Raw genomic sequence first — 23,007 nt, forward strand, 5'->3', positions numbered from 1 at the left:
AACTCCACAGTCCCAAATAGCTTATTCTACATTGTTTTCTTCCTGATTCCTGTATTATAGAGTACATCTAGAAAGGCTTACCTTGAGGGATATTATTCGAAAGCAGTTGGATGGAGGACAAATGGATTTCAACAAAGTCAGTACTAAGTTATTTATACCCACTTGGGTATATACCTCACCCATGTGATCACTTCCTTTATCAAACCCACTTCAACATTTATTAATTAATTCTTCCATGAGATTCCTTAGAGTCATTATGCCCACAGTGTATCTTAGTAATATAGCTCCAGCCATGTAAAGGATCTATACTGAGAAGTCTGTTCTGCAGGTGCATTCACAGTATAGTAACTTTCTCTAATACTCTTGGCTGTAATTAAATAACAATCATCTCATTGTTATTAATCACTCACAAAATCTCTGGGGTATGTGAATATGGCTTTAAAAGCTTAGCAAAGGTAGTGTTCAGTGACGAAAGATGAGTGAAAAATTATACAGCTTTAAACACTGGCATTCCTCAGGGTTGAGAAGTCTGCGCTCGTCTATCCACAGTGGCTCTGATCCAAAGCTGAGTGAAATCCAGGAGAAGGCTGAGTCAATGAACTTTGGGAAGGCTTCTCCTCGTAGGGAAGGTGTGCTTTTTGCCAGGGTAAGACACAGCTACCCTTCAAAGACGCCATCGACAAAGGCAAACTGTCCACTGAGTTTTTGCATGGAGAAGTGAGAAGTCTGACAACTTGGGAACTGTAAAAATCCTTATGTTAACAAAAGTCTTGGCTCCTCCAAGGCCCTGTGAACTGCATTGTCTTCAGAAAGGCCTTTAACACTGTCTTCCATAAGACCGTCATGGAGAAGTTGTTGATACATGGGCTGGATGAGCATCGTTAGGTGGGTTGAAAACTGGCTGAATGGTGGGGCCCAAAGGGTGATGGTCAGCAGTGCAAAGTCTGGTTGGAGGTCAGTGACTGGTGGTATACGCCAGCAGTCAATACTGGGCCCAGGCTTGCTTACATCTTCATTAATGATCTGGATGCTGGAACAGTGTGTTTTGCATGATGTTTGCAGATGGCACTAAACTGGGAGGAGTGGCTGATACACCAGAAGGTCATGCTACCATCCAGAGGGACCTTGAAAGGCTGGAGAAATGAACCGACAGGAACTCCATGAAGTTCAACAAGTTGCTAAGTCCTGCCCCTGTGGAGGTACAACTCCATGCACCACAACAGGCTGGGGGCGACCCAGCTGGAAAGCAGATTGTCAGAAAAGTATATGGGGTCCTAGTGCACTCCACGTTGAACTTGAGTAAGCAGTGTGCCCTTGCAGCAAAGAAGGTTAACGATAGTCTTAGCTGCACCGGGCAAAGTATTGCCAGCAAATGGAGGGAGTGTATCCTCCCCCTCCACTCAGCTCTGGTGAGACCACACCTGGACCACTCACCAAGTTTTGGGCTCCTCAGTAGACCAGGCTAATCCATGTTTCTTATAAACCCCCTTTGACAGGCTGCAGTAAGATGTCCCCGGAGCCTTCTCTTCTCCAGGCTGAACAACCCCGACTCTCTCAGCCTGTCCTCACAGCAGAGGTGCTCCAGCCCTCTGATCACCTTTGTGACCCTCCTCTGGACCTGCTCCAACAGGTCCATGTCTTTCCTGTGCTGAGGGCTCCAGAGCTGGACTCCAGGTGGGGTCTCACCAGAGCGGAATAGAGGGGCAGAATCACCTCCCTCCACCTTCTGGCCACACTTCTTTTGATGCAACCCAGGATGTGGTTGGATTTCTGGACTGCAAGCACACATTGCTGGCTCATGTCCAGCTTTTCCTCCACCAACACCCTCAAGTTCTTCTCGGCAGGGCTGCTCTCAGTCCCTTCATCCCCCCATCCCCCAGCCTGTGTTGATACTGGGGGTTGCCATGACCCAGGTTCAGGACCCTGCACTTGACCTTGTTGAACCTCATGAGGTTCATATGTGCCCACTTCTCGAGCCTGTCCAGGTCCCTCTGGATGGTTTCCCATCCCTTGGGTGTGTCAACCACACCACTCAGCTTGGTGTCCTCCACAAACTTGCTGAGGGTGCACTCGATGCCACTGTCTAAATCATTGATGAAGATACTGAAGAGTGGTGATACCAAAACAGAGCCCTGAGGGACATATTCATAGAATTGCTGCAGTATAGCAAAGTATAGGATCGTGCAATTTGTTTGGCTATCCTGTCCTTTTTTTAGAACTGGCTTTTAGTTCACCAGAGGTGTGTATAAGGAAGGCGAGGAATCTTGGTGAGCTCACGCAAATATGTCACAGAGTGAGAGTACAAGAGGTGTGAACATTTCCTTGGTTGAACTCTGCACTAGATGAATTGCTGAAGTAATGGGAAACTCTTGATTTGGAATAATGGATAATCTGCATGTGTTTAACAGCTGGAAAAATCCTTCTTCTCTTTAGTATTTGAGGTTACTTTTAAATTATTTTGTATTTATTAATTTTGATTACTTCATCTTAATTGTAAATAAACTGGAATAAACTATTTACTTTCGTTAGCCATTGATATAAATAGCCTTTATGAAATACAATTTTTAAAAGTCTTTTAATGCTTTTATTGCAGTTACACCAGTTACATAATTTGTATAAAATATATCTGTTTTTACACATTATTTTTACAATGCCTTGGAGGAAGACACATTTCTAGGTTAACATCTGGTTAATAGTCTGTCTTGTTACATATATTTGCAAATAACCTGTTACATCCTGATTTTTACACTGAGAAATGAAAGAGAAAACTAAAACTGCCACCAATCTTTCACTTTGCAGTAAAATTCCTCGGTGCTCTAGACCGACGTACAGATATTTTTAAGGCATTTTTGCTTTAATGCTGGAAGAACAAAAGAAAACTGCTATCAGAAGAGGTTTTATGAGGTAAATATTAAAAACATACGTGAAGGTTAAATAATTTTTTTTTAACTCCTTTTAAAAAATAATTATCAGATAAAATAGCTATGTGATGAAAGACAGCAAATGTTCGGTGGATATCTACAACATTTTGTTATACCTTCATAATAAGGCATGTAGAGATACAAAGAGAAAATATACTTACTGTGGGAGTAAGCAAGTCTTTTGACTCTTTCACAGACATAAATTGCATTTTTCAAGAACCAGGAATAGTATTCAACGCAGTACCTAAAGATGTAGTTAAAGTTAGGAGAATACTAGCTTGCTATCTCTCATAGTGGCTTCAAACTGAAAGAGGGGGGATTTAGATGAGATCTCAGGAAGACATTTTTCACTGTGAGGGTGGTGAGACACTGGAACACATTGCCCAGAGAAGCTGTGGATGCCCCATCCCTGCAAGTGTTCAAGACAATGCTGGATGGGACTTTGAGCAACCTGCTCTAGTGGGAGATGTCCCTGCCTATGGCAGGGGGGTTGGAACTAGATGATCTTTAAGGTCCCTTCCAACCTAAACCATTCTATGATTCTATGATGAGCACACTTGTATGCATATCATACTGCTAATACTGAATATGGAAAGAAAAAGCTAGATTCTGACTGCAATGATGTCATTAGATATTTGGAAAAATTCAACTGAGCTTTATTCACTTAGTTTGAATACTGGAAGCCATATCAGATATCGATCGGTGCACTGCAGACTCATTTAGATCTCAGTCAGTAGCCACAGACACTCAAAAGTAAGCATTGGTGATTGAAAATTGTCATTTGAAAAAAGCCCAATGGAGTATTTTAAGTAGAGAGAGAAATTAGCGCCAGGTTTTACCTCATTGCTTCCTTTCTGGAATATCTTCTTTGACCAACGCAGAGGCACAGCTGAAAAAACCGACACAGCTCCATCACACAGGGATTGATCTTTTGGACTATAAGAGTGACAGGAGGCGAGGTCACACGGGACTCCTTGAGGATCGCCTGTGGACACCCTAGGAAAAATTACAGCTCTGAAGTAGTTCAGATATTTCTCTCATTAAATTTCTTGTAATGCCTTATCTGGACTATGAGAAACATGCAGATGAATAAACTCATGTAGGTATCTTAAAATCAAATCTGTGTGAGGCAGATAATTGAAAACAACACTGCCAGGCGCAGTGGCTTGAGTGAAAGCACAACTATTCTGTTCAGTTTATTATTATTTATCACTACTAGTTAGTTACTTAAAACCATGTTGGTTTTGTTTATCACAAATGTAAGGAACAACTCTAAAGATGTAATTTATTTATTGTCACCTGTTTAGGCAGAGGTTCAGTTGCCACTGAAGCATGACTTTTCCACAGTGTAAACCAGTAAGACAAAGAACAGCACTGTACCTTTATTATATTTGACATTTTCTGTGTGCATATTCTACTTTAGCGAAAAATTCACTTCCAGTTCTGCATGTTTCCCTACACCCACCCTCTAAATCAGAATCCTAGATTAAATATGACTGAGCTAATAAACAAACAGACTCTCACTGCTCTCTCCATCACTTTTGTTTAGCCTCATTAATAAAATAAACATGATTTATGCATGGCTTTCTCTCTGTCCATCTCTCCATCCATCTGTTTTGCCCTTCTTTCTTCTAGGGATTTGAATAATCAGCTAATTTCAGCCCAGTTTTTAGGGATGGGTAAAGATCTTCTGGATAAATACATTTCTACAGGTTTCATGAAAACTCACAAGTAACTGGAGGAGAAATGGTCACTTTTTTTGCCTGCACTGAGAGGAAGGTAGGAGTAATTTCTCCATTTTATTATTTTTTTTGCCAGGAGCTGTCTGGTTAATTAGTTGTTTTTTCAAGTGACCACCATTGTATTATTTTAACTTAAGAAAAATGCAGGGAGAGGGTGTACCTGGGGATGGGCTCCCTCTTCCTCTCTCTTGAGCCAGCTAAAAGGAAAATATCTAGTTTACTCTACTCATTGAATCTCCTGCAGTCAGCAGCAAGAGATAAACATTTGCACACCAAACATTTCATCCCACTGGAAAATGCAGCTGTGCCAGGCTGCAGGAAAAACAATAATACAGAATAGGTGGTGGCAGCTTATAATAAAATTCTGAATTGCTATGTGGTTTTTCAGTGTCAAATACAATCTCCCTCCAGACTCCCTTTCTGTTATAGAAAAGAGAAAGGAAGGCAAGATGAAAATGGGGGAAACTGAGAAAATGTAAGGCAAAATTGAAGCTGTTTTCAGCTTTTCTTCATTATACTAAGAGAAAAATCTAACGTTTGCCATAGTCTTGGCTTCTCCAATCACACATGACCTTCAACCCCAGCTAACAGTTGTGTTACGATGGGTCAGAATCAAAGGACTTGCTAGAAAAAAAATGCAATATTTACAATATGCTAAAAGGCTACCAGGGCATTGGTAAAGTAGGTGTGTAACAACCTCTGTTTTGCATATTTAATAAGCATGCTCTGAAGAGAAGATGCTGTGTGTGAGGACACAGCAGTGAAGGTCCCTGCAGTGAAGCCACCTGCCCTACAAGGCATCCCAGCTGACCCTGGGGAGCTACACACATCATGTTGTCCCCTGCATACAGCAATCCTTCCAAAGGGAGGTCTACCCTCCGCCAGCACCCTGAAAAATAAGGAACAACCCTACAAACGCCAGGCTGGGCCTCTGAAAAGATAACCAGGGACCAGGCTGTGAGAGAGCACATTTTGCACGATGTGGGTGTCCCCCTCACGTGCACCCACGGGGGTGGGAGAGCCCGAACGTGCAGAGCGAAGGCGGCTGCAGTGTGACTGTCAACTGGTTTTTTCCGTTTGTGTAACCAGGAACAGGCTTTGGCCGTGTGTAGATAAACTGCCTTACCTGCAGAGTATAATCTCCTTAGACAGTGTAATTGCATTTCCAGGTTCACGTCTCGCATGCTTTATAGCTTTGGGCCGGCTTATGCTATGCGATAGGAGAGGTTACGGAGGTTAAATTCGGACTAATGAAGTTCTGTTGAAATAAGCTTGAGTCACCTAGTGCTGACAAGAAGTTTAATATGAAATGGCATTCGCGGGCAGGAGGAAAATAGAGGCTCTGCCAACCTGAAAGAGATCGCTATGAAACTATTTCTCTTCTGCCAGCGCTTGCCCAAGATAGCAGGAGTCACGGAGGAGGAAGGGACAGACACTTGCAGCTCCCAAACTCACAGGTCCCTCTGAAAACTAGTTGTGTGTCAAAGGTGCTACACAAATAGCAATATAATTGTTCAGGGATGGGCAAGAGGGAGCCCCATTTCTCTTCATTTCAGCAACTTTGCATAAATGTCATTAAGCTTTGTCCACTTAGTATTGTTTGACACACCTTGATTTTTTTTCCACTCAATTGCAGTTAAAAAGTAATGGTTTCTTGCTTTAATAAATACTCTTCATGTTAATAACCAAACATCAGAACGTGAGGCTATAAGGTTTCAACATGGTGTCCATGAAAAGGGATGTTAGAGTTGTTGTGAATAATTAGAACTTGTTAAAGGCCACCCTCTAACGAATCTCAAAGTCTCCACCAAAGTGGGTACTCAGTGTCCTGCCGAGCGAGTGTTAAATGCTTTACTCAAGCTGTGTGTTTTGTCAGCAGAAACTCGTCTTTATCGAAAAGTAAATTGAATGACTGCAATTTCAATTTGGATTCGTCTATGTAGGAAAGAGGAGTCAAATGAAAAACCTGACAGTTAAACAGATTGCTTTGGTTTTCATTTTTGACAATCACTTATTTTTAAATTAATGCTGCATTTACATAATACTATATTTATTTAATGCTGAAATTCTCTTTCAATTAATGTTGCATTTAATTTTATTTGGATTGAATAGTATACTCACATCATATTGGTGAAATTAAAATTTTCAGTCCTTCTTAGTAATGTTTTGTATCTCTTCTGTAATAAATTTCTACTGTGAAATATATTTTTTGGGTTCAATTCGTAAGTTCCTACAGATTTGGATTTAAATTACAAAAAAAAAAAAAAAAATTAAAAGTAGGAATTTATTTCAGAACTTTATTTTCTAAGAGTTTTCTTTCCCAAGAAATCGAATCAATCAAAAGAGGCCAGAAAACTCAGGAACCACAGCTCCCTGGGCAAAGCTTTGCTCTTGTCTATTTGAAATTACCAGGTTACTGTCACAGGCAGATCAGTGACCAGTTCTTGCTGCAGTAATCGTCCCTTTCCATTATTAAATGAATATCACATCTCTATGATACTGAGATTAAATTTTGCTGTCAGTGAAAAGCAACGTTATGGCTACTGTGAATAATTCAGACTTACAATTATGCTCTATGCCTGCTCTAATATGCACACTTGGATATTTTATCAATTGGCATCCACTTTTGTAATTTAAGAAATGACTTCTTAGAATAACGTCTCAGTCTTCAGAGCATTGTGGATGCTCTTCGTTGCTTTGTGATCCCACTGTTTGATTTATTTCTCCAAATGTAGGATTGATATATGCAGGTAGACAGCCTCTGTCATTGTGGCTTCTGATAGAGAGGCATTTATTGACTCTCCGTTCCCTGATCTCATTGAAATCCCTGTTTTCCAGCCTTTTCAAAACAGGCTGGTTCCCAGTCCTAGGTTCTTCAGGGTCTATAGTGTTGCCCACCAGACAGCAACTGGCACATGAACAAATTCTGGATTGAGCACACCCCAGTCATTCTGAGCAAGTCCAGTCGTTCACTCAAGCAACTTCCAGTCGACTGGCTGTTACTTAATCTTCAACTCAAACTCACCCAAACCAAACAAGACATGCAGAGAACTTTGGTTTTGTGCAGAGGTTTTGATGAATGAGAATTACCATAGCATATTCCTCTGCTCCCAACCAAGATGAGAAGACCTAGTTCATCTTAAGTTCTTCTCTTCACACCATCAAGAATGTCAAGAAGTCAAGCTATATTCATGTAATATGACATTGGCTCATTTTCTTCATGCAACCAATGTGTATCGTGGGGGGGTAAGATGAGAACTCTGGTATTTTGAGCTCTTTAAACAGAAGTAAAATGAGAGAAGGATAAAAAAAGAATATTTGCCTTCCTATCTCCATGGTTCGAAAAGCCTCTTACACCAAGAACTGCTCCTTGGCTCAGCACCAGCGTGTCTTCTCCTTGAAAACATGTCTCAGTTTTTCTACTGCATTGTTCTCAGGCCTCCCAGGCAATACCTCCCTCCCCCTCTCTCCTGCCACTGCCTTTCTGCTGGACTTGTGTTTGTATGGTCACTTGATGCTGTTGTCAGGCTTTGCTTTTCATAGTTAATGTTTTTAACTCTGACAACGTTATTTACTTCTGAAAACAGGTGCCTCACTGAGTCGTGTGCTCTCAAATGCTTTCTTTCTAATAACATGAGTGAAAAAAGAAAAAAAAAAAAAGACAAAAAAAAAAAAAGACAAGAAACAGAGCATATGCTGACAAACTCAGCCAAACAGAACAGGACTGGGACCTGTGAAAAACCTGATCAGAATCTGCAAAAGCTACAAAAAGTAACAGCACAGGATCCTGGTCTTGTATTGCTGCAATAGGCAACAACGACAAAAACAAGGGAAAAAGCAAGTGACACCAAAACTGTAAGATACCACTACTCACCTACTATGAGATTATTCCCAGTGACAGAAAAATTGAAGATTAGTGAAAGAACCTTTCTCTCTGACTCAAATATGCTCCCCGCCCCCCGCCCCCCCAAACCTTTGCAGACAAGTAAAGTTGTGCTGGAATTCAGCAATTAGCTGAGAGAAGTTAAGATTCAAAATATCATTAGAAATGCTGAGATTAGCAGGGAATCTAGTCCAGAACTTGGATTTTAAGACTCCAAGTAATCCCAAAATGAAGACCTGATTGTTGCCTGTATGGAGCCAGGGAGCTGGCTGCATCCCTGATGCTCCGGGTCAGAGTGAATGTTTGATTATGTGACTCACAAACAAATATGGAAGCAGTCTCATATATTTTGGGTGTTTTATGTACATAAGATATCATGTAAATTAAATGTATATGCTGTTTCTGCATGCCAAAATTTGTTAATTGGTATACTTTCAAACGTACTACTATTTTTGCTGCACAAGGTGCAGCTACTTACTGGTAGCTGAGTAAAGTTTTAGTGTCACGCCAGGCCTGAAGGGTGGCGTAGGCAGAACCGAGGGAGGTAAATCTGAAGGCAGGAAAAGAATATAAGTTGCATTGACATCTTAACAGGAAAAAAAAAAAAAAAAGGAAGTTTGATTGAAAGAAAAACAGGAAAAAAAAAAAAAGCTGAAGTCACAGACCACTAATAAACACTTACACGGACATCGATGTACATTCACAGTTACCTGTTTCTATATATTACTTTTTATTTCATAAATGTGCCAACTGACACACTTTGTTATTATCCCAGATCAATCTCACCTGGCTCTGTTTGCATCAGTTTGCTGGTTTCTTGAGGAGACTCCGTCTGCATCCAAAATGCGAACATGTCAGCTATGGGAACAGAAAGACACAAGCTTTGTGTCATTCAGGATAGTTGTTATTTATTTGTCTGCTGAGAACTGCTCTGTATGAGACAGCTCAACAGCCAGAGTCCCTCACCCGGTACTTCCAGTGGCATATAAAAATGTCAAGATGAAAAAGGAAGGACAAAAGCTGTACTTTGCTAGATCTTGCGAAGTCCACGGGCTGGGGAAGGGTAAGATTTAAAGAAGGTATATTTAGTGGAGACCAAGAGAAGCAGCTCTGTCTCACAAGCAGCTTTCTCACAAGTCTCCTCACCGTATGTGGAGCAAAATGTGAGCAAAGACCTGGGTGGCAGAGGTATCCGTGAGGAGCAAGGCTTAGTTTTTTCCCCAAAGAGTACAAAACTACAGATGGACCCTATAACTGATTTTAGCACTTCTATAATAAAAAAATCTACTCACTAGTGACACAGAATGGGTCTCCCTGGAGGGCTTCCCAACCTCGACCTCAGAGATGGGGTTTCAGCTTTGGGCCAAACCCCACCGTAAATGGGTTAAAGCGGGTGTCAGTCCTCCACACCGTACTCACTGGGGCTGGGCTGCAGGGCCAGTGATGAGACCAAGTTCCCCCCAGCAGTCGGAGGGGATCCGGCGGTGCCTCGTGGTCTGGAAACATCCAAGTGTGGTGATGGAAACCCCGATCCTTTCAGTCCAACTGTCTTTGGCCATGGTGGGAACCTCGTGGTGGGGATTTCCTCCCCTTTCAGGGCAAGAGGGATTCTGGTAGCTGGAGAGGCAGGAGAGACAGAGGGAGGGCACCAGCAACGCACTGTGGATGCTGGTGCCCCACGGCAGCAGTGAGAGTAGCACAAATAGTATCTAAAATACACCCAGAAAATCCCATCTGCTCCTTGAGTGCTTCCCCTGGCAGCTGAGCAGCCACCTCTCCATTTCATTTTCAATACAGAAACATGGGGAGCGACCATAACGTTTGAAATTTTAACTGAGAACATTTTGATGCGCAAGTTTTTATTTAAAAAAAAAAAAAAAAGAAACTGAAATGTTCCTTCAAAGTGTTGTTTTTTTTCTTCAGATAAATTATTTTTTATTTTCTGAACTGCTTCACTACAGAGGAAAGAGATGAAAGCTCTTGTCTATGTGGAGGGGAGCAGTCAGGTATTGGAGGGCACATACTGGAATTTGAGAACTGATGACATTTTGTGGCAGGAATGACACTCGGGGCTGGAAGAGATAAACCCCGGTATGTGGTTGAGCAAAACAAAAGAGCATATAAAAAGACAGCAGAGTGACTAGGGAAAATGTAGAAATTTTGTTGTAGACATGCAACTGCAGTGATGAGGAGGTATAAAGTAAAATTCTGAATTTCTCTTTGCTCCTACTGTGTGGAAGAAAACGTGCAGATTCGCTTTTCTGCTTTCAAAATGAGGCAGATCAGCACTTTTCCATCTTTTAGCCTTGTGGCAAAGCTAAATGCACTGAAGTTTATGAACTATTCAGGTACTCACAACTGAACATCGCATAAAGTTGAAGAGAAAAAAAATTACAATAAGAAGGAAACAGTTTGAACTATCTTTTTCTTGTTTTAAAACCAACAAAACCAAAAATCAACAATCTTTTTTTTTTTTTTTTTTACTTTTCTGCCTCCTTAGAAAAGTGTTTCTAGTAAAATACAGAAAAAAAGAGTCTTTTTACAATAGCTTTTCTATTCCTCAGCTATTCAGTGCATTACTGACCTGAACTTCTGCTGTTTAGGACAAAATTCTATCTTACTCTGTAATCGTAGTACAACATCACAGAAAACATAAATAATCACTTAACAAGACATTAATCAAGAAGAATATAAATTTAGGTCTGACAATACTTGCTCACTTTTAAATGTCCACACATGTTCTGCTGATGGATCCACTGTTTTGTTTGGGTCTTCCTGCAATTTCATGAAACTTGAAAATATTGAATCTAGATCTTTGAGGTATGAGAAGATAGGGTTAGTGTGCTCACCATCCATTGCAAATTGTATGATAAAAATGAAATAAATCAAGTTCCAGTATAAGAAAAATAGCTGTTGTCTTTTCAAATCAAAGTCATATTTCGCAAAGTGTCTCTGATTATTTTTTTTTTTAAAGGACTGAAGCATCCTACAGCTTTCAGCACTGGTGAACTTGCCACTGATTTCACTGTCTGCCTTTTTTAGTCAAGCATTGAAAATGAGAAATAATCATGGGCAGCAATGAGGGGTGAATGCCCGAAATGCCGCTCAACCTGGCAAAGCAGTTTTGGGTGGAGGAGTCATGCAACACACAGGCTGAATATATTCAACTCCTTTCTCAAGGTAATTCAAGAAAAGGTAGGGGATAATCTGTGCTGAGAGCTAAGGGAGGTACCCGTTTAGATTAAGAACATCAGGAATCCTCCCCAGTCCAGTGCTGAACTCTATCAAAGCTCTCAACCCAGGAGGGATCATTCCTCCACTAGAAGATCTCATAGATAATAATTTAAAAGTTTCTAAATTTTACTTATAAGATAAATATTATATTACACTTATAATAATATAAAATACTAGTCTATTTAATAATATCTATAACAATGTATAAATATATACAAATAATGATTAAAATATAAAATAATATTTAAAAAAATATTTTTACATTATGAAGATGGAGTATTTATTGCAAGTGTTATCGGGATGTGGTTTTCATTTCTGTTGCTGTTTCCTTTTATTCCTCAGGATATACTTACCCAGGTCAGAAGATGTGTTACTGGAAAATGTGTAATTAACAACAGGAGACTTCTCCAGCATTTCCCAAAAGTCAGACAGATTTCTCCCTGCAGATAGTAATGCTTACAAATATCAAGAAAGGCTTGTTTCTAGTATAAGTCATCACTGAGAATAAATAGGGCAATATTTTGGGGGGGAATGGTTTCACCATTTACCTGTCTGCCCTGTCATCACACAGATATAGATGCAGTCTGAATCATTGCTCTGACGCACTGCAAGGCAAAAAAAATGCAAACCAGATCATTGTTACCAGTTTTCATTATATGATATAATCCTAAACAGCTGAAAATACAAACACAAAATGGCATGTGGCTACTACAACTGGCCAAATATTTTCTTTCTGATCTGATTTTTAACAAAAACCTTGAACCAACACCAAATCCAAATGCTAGAATTTCCAGGGGAAAGGTATATATCTAATTAAAATTCCAAATTCCAACCATTTTTACATGGAAAAAAAATTCTTCAGCTAATATAGACCATAATCATTCTTTGGGAACCATCATTGCCCCAAATACCAGTATTTAATAGTAGTTCACCAAACTTTCAAACAAAACATAGCTGCTCATAGAATCACGTAAGTCTCTATATTATATATATATACACATCTTGTTCCTCTACGGAGACTTTGTTTGCAACTGCAGTTCATACTTTGCAGGAAAAATGCTGCTGAGTAAGAGCAATAGGCTTTTATACACATTTCTATGCTTGTTTCCATGTCAGGAGTAAACCAGACAAATAAGACAATTATAAACATTAAAAGGAAACGCAAACCTGAGAGAATAGAAGTGGATTTGAAAATTTCTGTGAGATAACTGGTGGAGTTTCCAATAATATCAACAAGTAAAGCTGTAAAATCTAGAAAACAAAATAGAGAAAGTTTATGATTGCAAACACATATCTATGCTAAGTCAAAACATCACTTTTATATGTGGTCATATTTTGGATATATGCTTGTAGGTGACGACTTAAAATATTTTAAGGTTCAAAATGGTTTTGCTCAATGGGAGTGGTCTTAGGAAGACACTGGAATACTCTAGAAGTATATTTCGAAGATTATATCCAAAATAGCCTGAAGTAAACTTAAATGGAATATATCTGTTCAAGAGAACAATTTAAAGTAACACTCTTTTTAGTCTGCTTAAATGTAGAAGAAGAACTAAAGCTGTAGGCTTTGACTGTACTAGCTCCCTATCTACCATGTAGGATCTCCCAGGAGGCATCTGATGCTCTCCTTTGAGGTCTACTTCAGACATACCAATGACGATGTTCTCAACTCAAAAAATGGCTTGTGGTGGTGGCAGTACGACATTTCTATAATGGTTTCTACCACTAACAGGTCAACGTTCTCACTTAGAGAGTGATAGACATGAGCCCTGTGCTGGGACCTCAATTTTTACTACTTGGGGGGAAGTTTTAGTCACCAAGATATACTGGATTTGAGGCAGAAAGATTCAAGTTTCTCCATTACTCTTCAAGGCAGACTGGGTCATTATGAAAAAAGGCTTGTGAGATATTTGGGTCCAGAAAAAGATGTGAAAACCATTGTGGCTCACATCTGTGGTCATCACATGCAGCTTAGAGGATATGGGCTCTGGTCCCTAGCTGCTAAGCTACTCTTGATTAACCAGCCATTGAATCAGAGTGCTCAGACCTATCTGGGAATGTTAAATACTGTGAGATCAGGGGTGTGAATGAGGATTATAGGTGAAGGATTTGCCCAACAGCATTTTACGTGCCATGAAACAGTTCTAGGAAAACATTAATCCCTGCTTTTCACTTCTGTTGAGCTCATTGAAGTCATTGGAGTCTGTTGGTACAAAGAAGTCCTTGTTCATCTCCTGTGGGTTATCATAGGAGAACAAAAGTGGCTAAGGTAAAGTATCACACATTGCTGGGTTGTCTCTCCTGTACTGCCATTTGTGTTCCGAGGAGGAATGGGAAGTCTTTCCTCTGGGTAAGCCATGCTGGTCACCTGACTGATGGCTCCATCCCAGACTGGCTGGGTGAGACTGAGTTCATCAAGTCTCCCCCAGGTTTGGAGCAGCCACTCATTGTGAGTGATGGCTGTGGACCTCAGTATGGCGATGGTGCTCATAAGGATGAAGTCTGAAGAATTCAGGCTGCAGATTTCAGCTCCAAAGGAAATAATTCAGCTTAAGCAAATGCAATTGCCACCCTCTCTTGTGTACCCACCTGTCAGGTCATTTGTCACGTTGCTCAAACAGTAGCAGTAATGCATAGGGAACTTGCCAGGGTCAACATTTTTTACATTAGAAACTGTAGGGAGAGACAGAGAAAAATCAGTATCTGGCTGCGCAGGGTGAGTGAGAGAAAATGCTCCTGCACGGAGCAAAGCACTGAGGCACTCACGGTTATAAATGGTGACTGACACTTTGTGGAAGGCAAATGAGCTGTAAGACGTGATGCTCAGCAAAGAGAAGAGTTTTTTGGTACCTGCAGAAACACATGCCTATGCTATTAGCGGTTGGAACAAATTATGAGAACAACATGTTTTGACTCTGCTCATTTAATTTCTAAAAGACTCCTGAGGTGCTGATACTATACAGGTGCCTGAGACTCCGCTCTTTCTCATTTCCACCGAGGGAAGGATCATTTGTAGTGTTTCTTTTTTTTTTTTTTTTTTAATTCAAACCTAAACTGGATTATAAAGTGCTTTCGAAAGGCATCCCATAAGTAATTATAGGGTGCCTATATATAAACACACACTAATTTCTAGATCCTTTGGGGCAGAGAGCTATCTGCATCATAAACGCTCCAGGCTAACGTGCTCCTAGAATCAGTTCTGGAGGCAGACGGCACGCATTCACGGCTGCTGCTGCTAACACCCTTAGCCCTGTATCCCGTTCACGGTCGGGCTGACAGCCTGTGTGACCTGCTGGCCTTGTCACGTTACCTCTGAGCGCCGTGTTCAGCATACCGTTCACCAGCTCGGTCAGGTTAATAGCAGCCAGGTCCACAGACTTCGCAGGCAGCTCTGAAAAAGAAGGGGGCTCTGAGCAGCTGGCGGCTCAAGGGCACGAGGAAATAAATGGCTATCAATCCCCTATTTATATAGGGCAAAAATCTTCCAGAATGGGAAAACTAAAATGGGCGGGTTATGCATTGGGGTGCACTGAAAAACCTGCAGTGAGAAAATAAAGATGCCAGGAGTGCAGAGAGGAGTCTGGAAAATAATAAGATAAAGTGGGCAGTGCAACAGTAGCCTAAAATTTAGGTCGGGCTCTGTGTCACCTCTTCCTGTGAGCATGCCCTTGAGCAGGCTGCCAGGGAGCCAAAGCCAGTCCTGACGTTTTGGTGCCCCCTCCTGCTGGGCAATGGGTACTCACTGCCAAAATTGCAGCAGATCTCTCTTTGCAGATCACAAACCCAAGAGAAAGTACCCGGGAAATGTTCCACCTTTCCCAGTGCTATGTGGAACGGGGATGAAAACGCAGGTGTTTGGGGTTTTTTAACTATCTTGATGGCTATACTGCTAGTGACTGCAGCTGAATCACACTTTTTATTTTAACATGTTTTCTTTCTGTTGAAGTTGCTTATTTGTTTTTTCCCAAGGCAAAATTTCTGAAGATGTTCTTTTGCTTCCCTCCCACAAAGTCATGCAGAAGCAGAGCAGTGTGGGATCTGTGTGTGTGTGTGTGAGGAGGAAGGTCTGTGTGTGCGTGACAGAGAGAGAAAAAACAGAGCAGGATGGAAAAAGAAACACAGAAAGCTGAGATGAGGACAAAATCGAATTTGGGGAGAAATAAATTTTCCAATGACATCAGTATTATTTTTAACCAATTCGAAACCAAGCTGCGCCCCAAGGCTGGAAGCGCGGGCTTGTCCACAGCGTAGAAGAGCGGAAAGGGAAAACCAAAGGGAATGAAGACCTGCGAAAGAGAGAAAGGAAAAAGAGAAAACAACATTTTAGATTCCTGGAAGGAGGGAGGCTAAAAACTCGCCAGGAACCTGGGAAAACCCCTGTGTTGGGTGAAGAGCCCTTGCAGCAGCGACTCACAGGTTGGGACTCACAGACTCTGTGGGAGAAGGGCCCATCTGCCACCACCTCTATGTCTAGCAAAATTCCTCCCACTCCCATTAACAGCCCCACACAGGGTCTCCTGGCGTGCTGCTTGTTACCTGCGGTAGCCAGCACTGCCACCTGCTTCTCCTTCTTATTTTCTCTTCTTATGCACGAAGCTGTGAAGTGAAGAAAAAGACTGAGAAAGAAGAAACAGTTTTCCCTGTTGAGCTACTGAGCAACTGTTGAGATCTCTGCCTGGGTAATTTTGCTGCTCTTACTTATTATAGCTCAGAAACGGATGGACATTAGCACCGCAAAACAGGACACCAAGTATCCACAACTGAGCAGGTGCCTAAGAATAAAAATGTCTTAAAGGACTTGCCAGGTCCTTTAGCTGCCAGTTAAAGAAAGAACACAGACTAAATGTCAGAGCTTGCCCCCTTAACTCAAGAACCAAAGACAAAAATATAGTTGCAAACTGTTGTAGAGGTGTGCACTCGGCTCGTACACAACATTGTCTGCAAGGTACATACAATAATAAGGCCAAATCTAAACAAATCTTCCCAGGCTGTGTGCATGTGTGTAATTCAGAGCAGTCATTCAATTGAGTACTGTTCTCAAGAGCTGTCTTGTGGGAGAAATGAACTGGTGCGAGGCTCAGGAGCTGGAACTTGCTTTGGTGGGATTTCCTCGGTGATCCACAAGGGCAAGGTGAAGAGCAGTGACTTAGACATCACATGACAAGTTGAAGTGCAGTAGTTTGGTGTTTAGGCTCCCTATCCAATTGGTGGAAAGCTGAATGACCCCAAAGACTAATCCAGAAAGCTCTCCAAATTATAGAAACATAGGATCATTAAGGCTGGAACAGACCTTTAAGATCATCAAGTCGAATTGTTAACCTAGCACTGTCAAGTCCACTACTAAATCATGTCCCTAAGCACCATGTCTACATGTCTTTTAAATACCGCCAGGGTCAGTGACTCAACTGTTTTCCTGAGCAGCCTGTTCCAATGCTTGATAACCCTTTTGGTGAAGAAATATTTCCTAATATCCCATCTAAACCTCCTGTGGTGCAACATGAGGCCATTTCTTCTTGTTCTATCACTTGTTACGTGGGAGAAGAAACCAACCCCCACCTCGCTAGAACCTCCTTTCAGGTAGTTGTAGAGAGTGATAAGGTCTTCCCTCAGCCTCCTTTTCTCCAGGCAAAAAAAACTCAGTTCCCTCAGCTGCTCTTCACAGGACTTGTTCTCTAGACCCTTCATCAGTTTCATTGCCCTTAGTAGCCCAAATGAGCCAGTTTAGCAAATGCTAAACTCCCATGCCTCTCTGAATCTTCAGCTTCTCAGTCCATCCAAACTCCCCAGAGACAAGTCTTCTCTTGGGAACTGGTGGTGAAGAGCACTCACATCAGGGGTAGTGATGCCCTGCTCTGTGTTATAACGTAATGAGCAGACCTCTCACCAGGGAGTAGAAAACCTGGGTTCAGCTTCCTCTTCATCAAGAGGAAATCTGTAGGACTGGAAGCAGCAGAAGAAAGAAGAGGCATGACTGCATGATCTGGCTGTTTGTATCTAAACTGGTGAAACTTGAATGCTTGTCCCTATTCATACAAAAATCTATGCCTTGCACAGAAGACAATTCCAAAGACATTTTGCGTTTCCCCTTCTTTCTTTCTACATAAGGAGATATATCCCATGAATAATCTATGGTACAAGGCCTGCAAATCGTGGCTTCTCATATGGTGCTAGTCAACTGCATGAACAACTCTCAGTATGAGTTAAATTTGGACCGACAGTCTAGCTGGTAAGAGCTCTTCTAACCCTTCTCTCTCCACATAAACCCTTCTGACTCCAGATTCATGGCATGGGAGCCAAGACTAGACCTTTGCCATCACCTGGTCTGTCCTTGTGCATGCCACTAGCCCTTGAGTTCTAGCCCATCAGCCTTGCCTACACAGGGTGAAAGAAACAAGCCTGACATGGATGTGGGAATGGGGCTATGGGAGCAACTGGGAAACAGACCCTGGGGAGCACCAAACCATGGTTCTTACCTGTGTTGCAAACCAGAAAGAGACATAGAAATCCCAGGCTCATCTTCGCTGGCACATGCCAGCAGAATGACTGCATTGTGGACTCTGACTTCCAGCAGTCTGGGTTGCTCTAGGAGAAAGAAATACTGTTTTGGTGCTGTTAAAGTTTGAGCTGTTGTGCAATTTTGTCCAACCCCTGTCCCAGAATGACGTGAGCGTGAGAGAAATATTAGGTCTCTGGGATGCAGAGAAAAGGCTGGTGGTGTAAATGGAAAGAATCAGAAATCACACAATCAGTATTTTCTGTGTATCTGTGGGGATCATAAGTTCAGTATTTAACTCTTGATTTTCGAGTCTTACATAACTGTGGCTTTGCTGGGACTTGGTAAGGTCGTCTGCAGAGTCCTCTTCTCTGGCAGGATGACCTGTGCCCAAAGGACACTGACACATCAGGCACCTAAACCCTTTCTGTTGAAACAAGATAAAATTTACTTATGTTCAATTTCAGACCAGACGTCAACTGAGCTCATTTTCTGCTTGCTCGGTCACCCCTAGTCTTGCATTTCTGTAGTTAATTATTGTCACCAAGCTGTGTCCTTGTGCTTCCTTGCCTAGTTGCTTGGGAGGGATTAACTTTCACACAATGAGCTGCTTTCCAGGTTTCAGAGATTTTAATTAGAGGTAGTCAGAAAAAAAGTAGGAGAGTCCTTGCTTCTTTACACGTTCCCCCCTGTTTTTGTAATATCAGAACACGCCAAATAGCTCTGTAGTTGTCAGAAAATGAGGGACCATATGAAAATTAGCAAAAAAAGTCCAAAAATTTTTTTCATATCCTCTCGGAGTAGCTAATTTTGCATGTATGCAGCAAACGATTATCTTGAAGATAATACTGTTTGATTAACAAACTATTATCATCACATTTTAAATCTTTCTCATATTTAATTCACTAGAGAATTAACACATTCTGAAAATAGCTAATTTGCACTTAGCAGCTCTAAAGAGACTCTTCCTTGGGATGGTGAAACGATACCAAGCAGCTCTGTGTTTGAAATGTCTGTTTGCTCATCTGATGAGTCAAAAGCATTTAAGTGCCAGCTCTGCTAATTCAAAGCAAGCTCAGAAAAGCTTTTTAGGTAGTTTGTCCTGTCGATTCAGTCCATCTGCCTAATCCTTTTTACTCGACCCCGAGCCTATGCTCATCCATGGTTTCTGCGCAGCATGTGCAGAAGAGCGGGGCTGAGACAGAGAGAAAGCCATGGCCAAAACTCATTCCCAGACTTCACACTCCCTCACCCTCCTGGGAGCTGGACTAATTATGCATGGACGGAGTCCAGCGTCCCGTGGACCAGTCTAGCACCAAAAATCCTAAGCTCGGCTCTTCTTGCAACAACTAGACTACAGACCATGAATGTATCGCTGGCAGGAGAATCACAGGGCCTGAAACCCTGTCAAAGCTATCCCTGCTTCCACTATCCTGTATTATGAAGCTTAGTGGGACTTGTAACAGCTTTTTCTATGAACCCGTGAACTCTGTAGTTAGGGGAGACTTTAGGACGGTAGCTCAAGCTTGCTAACATGCTGATGGGGTGGAAGCAGTGGTGATGTAATCTGCACTGAGGTAGGTATAAAACTAATCCACGCTTATGGATTCTGCTCGATGTCATGGGTTTTTTTTTTTCCCCTCTTTGGTTTGACTGTATGAAACAGAGAGGAGTTAGTGAGAGAAACCTCCGCAGTGGTGTTGAGTTTGAAGAACTGGTTTACAAAAGACGTGGGGAGGTGGCTGTTGGGGAAGAGCAGGCTCTAGGGTCAGCTGGGGTTGTGGGATGAAGAGCTGGGTGATCATGTCAAGGGGAGGTTTGTACCTGCCTGTGTTTTGGAGCAGGAGTGCTATAGTGGTTGGTGCACTTAATTAAGTGTCCTGTTAAGGGGGAACTGTTGTGGTGTGTGTTCGACTGAGGTTAACAGTGGGGTGATTTGCCATTTTTCTAATGGATCACCATGAATTTTTATTCCTGTATTATGAGAAGCGGCTGTCTCCTTTGCTCTGGAAGATCCATGTTACAATGAGCTGTGCTTCACAATGACAGTTCAGTGTTTATGGACTACAGACCTCCCCCTGAGCAAGTACCCCATGACCTGTTCTCTGCACACAGAGTGTGATCAGGCTGCACAGTCAGTGCCAATCCTGTGCATGGAGACCCAGGGGACATCAATATGAAATATGGTCAAAAGCAGTGCTGCCGCTGTACTGTCCCTGCGGCACAAGGCTGGTCTTGGCTGGAGGGTCTCTGCTGCAAAGGAACCCAAACCTCTACCCTTTGTGAGGATTTTGGCTGCATGGCGAGTGAGAGACTGAGACCTAGAAGGTGGGAGGAGAGGATACCCTCTGCCCCACTTTCAGTCTGCCCCTACGTATCAGTGGTCGGTGCTTGTGCCAGAGAGGGGAGACTTGATTTCCAGCACGTGCTTTGAGGAACTTGGGCTCCTGGGTCCTCTCCTGGGTCACCAGCGAATCACACTTGGACTAACACAGAAATCCTTGGTAAGAGTATTTCCCAGAATGATGTGCAAACACAGCTGTTCTACAGAGGTTCACAAGTAAAAGGGTTGATAGGCTGAAGATAATTTCCTGTAGGGGATTTAAATTCATTACTGATCTATTTAAACTGACCCAGAATGGTTTACGGTGGCAGGATGGGGAAAATCATCTGACAGAGGACTTGGTGCAGCAGACTAGCGAAGGGGCTAGAGACAGCACATTCCCAAGAGATAGGGAAGAGGCAGAAGATTGACTTATGAAGGAACTGTCTTATCAAAGCACCTTAAGAGAGAGAGAATTAAAAAAAAAAAAAACAGCTTTAAAAGCATAAAGAAACAAAATTGAAAGAGAGTGAGATACAAAGTTGTGCTTGGAAGCATCCCATGCACATCGAGAGACACTTTCTTGCTCACCTGAATTTGCAGCTCCCTGCTGTCCTCCCCACTGAGCTGCTCCTCCACACTAACCAATGTACACGATTTTCTCCGCATACAACGCTGATTTGCGGCAGGAATTCAGAGCAGGCATTAGTCTGGCAATAACACCCACATTTAACTGAGGTGTGATTACACCCTACAGACTCCATCAAGCAAAACATCTAATGATTTGGACAACATGCAAACATAACCTGGAAGGACGGATAGTAATAAACTAAATCCTGTTCTATTTCTAGCAAAGAAATATTAAGTAAGGTTTGTATAAAGTGAATGGAAAATCCTCCATTCATGGGAAAGCTTGTTTTGCCTGAATGCCAGATTTACCACTGTGTTGTCCTCTTAACAGTACAAGATGCTTACAAAGAAATAGCAGAGAAATTTCAATGCTAAGAACATCGCTCTAGAAAGTGCTACCCTTACACCTCAATGGGTAGAGACTGATTTAAATTTGAAGCATTAGGTTTTAGCTGCATTCCAAAATCATTAACTCTCTGAATATTTATGCTGTCCAATTAAATTTCAAAGCCATCTGTGACACTCCTAGAATTGCTGCCTGAAATATCCTATCTCTCAGCAATGTGGATATTAGTAATATTAACTCTTACAACATGTCATGTTTGCATTACTCTGGGTATCTGATATCTAATTTTAATTTATCAGAGACAAGTTGTTATTAATTTGCCAGCATAAGTGACACTACTGTGGTGACTAAAATACATGTCCAGATTGCAAATATGAAACCCTCAAAAAAAATATGAAACCTGTGCCTCAAAGGCACAGGTACCACACAACCATCCCATAAACTGACTCTCATTGAATATTTTCCTTCCAACCATTTGTCTGATAAAGACTGCAGGTCAAGCCTTTAGTGACAAATTCTCCTTTGCTTCTACTGGATATGATAATCCTCTTCTTGTGTTTATTTTAAGTAGAATAATATTATTAGAATTCATTTTACTCAGAACTGTTGATCCAGAGTTCCCTGAACTGCTGAATGGGAGATTTTAATCCAGTTCAGATTACCTTTATACACTCATGAAAACCTCTTTTTAAATATCTCTTTGTTATTCCAGATTAAGTGTAGTCTTAAATCAACATATTTATTAACTATGCTTCATTTGAACTCAATTTAATGCGGCAGGTAACCATAAAGTTTGAATTGTTTTAATTTTTCCTGTACAAACAGAGTGCAATCAGATATCAAGTAGTTTTTCCATGTCTTCATACTAAACAGAGCGGAACAGAAGTTAAGAGAACAAAAAAATAAAAAAGGGAAGTCCTCGAGTATTAATCTCCCTACCTTCATTCAGTTCCAACATGTAAAGGTCATCTCTCCTTTTAAGCACACCATGATACACCAGATCTAAAGACATATCGCACGTTAATATGAAAATATTCCCATGTTATAATCACATGCTTCATTAAACTGCTACAACTAATTTCTAAGTTCAGATTTATTTGTATGAGAACTTAATAAAATATAATAAATATACCTTTAATAAAAATACATTTCATTTTCTACATTTCCACCGAGCATTAATAGCACAGTTGAAATGGTTTCCTCCAAGTACATATGAAGCCACCAAGATCTGGAAGAGTTAATATCAACTTACCTGTTTTGTCTTGTCAAAGATGATTATCTTCAGAGCCTATATAAAACTGGAAGTTATTGCCAGGTCTTAATAATGACTTTGTGAAAGGCTTTGAGTAGACAGGCTTGATAATCTTGCTTTAAAATCCTGTGGAAATTGTTATCCTAATCCCAGAAGGACTAACTAGAGGTAACAATCATAAGC

At 41.4% G+C, this 23,007-nt stretch overlaps 1 protein-coding gene across 1 annotated transcript; it reads right to left on the reverse strand.

The window, feature by feature from the left end:
• Positions 1-2,816: 2,816 nt before the first annotated feature.
• HHLA1 (HHLA1 neighbor of OC90) lies at positions 2,817-22,633 on the reverse strand. The gene is made up of 17 exons (XM_074145768.1): positions 22,625-22,633; positions 21,188-21,271; positions 18,254-18,362; positions 16,317-16,376; positions 15,091-15,171; positions 14,547-14,630; positions 14,370-14,453; positions 12,948-13,031; positions 12,329-12,385; positions 12,134-12,220; positions 11,267-11,359; positions 9,966-10,163; positions 9,333-9,404; positions 9,025-9,096; positions 3,761-3,917; positions 3,083-3,165; positions 2,817-2,860 (listed from the first exon to the last, which is right to left on the reverse strand). Exons 1-17 carry the CDS (start codon positions 22,631-22,633, stop codon positions 2,817-2,819), a joined length of 1,458 nt encoding a protein of 485 aa, XP_074001869.1.
• Positions 22,634-23,007: the final 374 nt, after the last annotated feature.

Source organism: Numenius arquata, chromosome 3, assembly GCF_964106895.1.
Source record: "Numenius arquata chromosome 3, bNumArq3.hap1.1, whole genome shotgun sequence".
Lineage (NCBI taxonomy): Eukaryota > Metazoa > Chordata > Aves > Charadriiformes > Scolopacidae > Numenius > Numenius arquata.

Coding starts and splice junctions, on each gene's coding strand:
- HHLA1 (XM_074145768.1), bottom strand. Junction 14,454..14,546: donor GTCAGTCACCATTTATAACC/GTGAGTGCCTCA, acceptor CTCTCCCTACAG/TTTCTAATGTAAAAAATGTT. Junction 11,360..12,133: donor TAACACATCTTCTGACCTGG/GTAAGTATATCC, acceptor CATACCTCAAAG/ATCTAGATTCAATATTTTCA.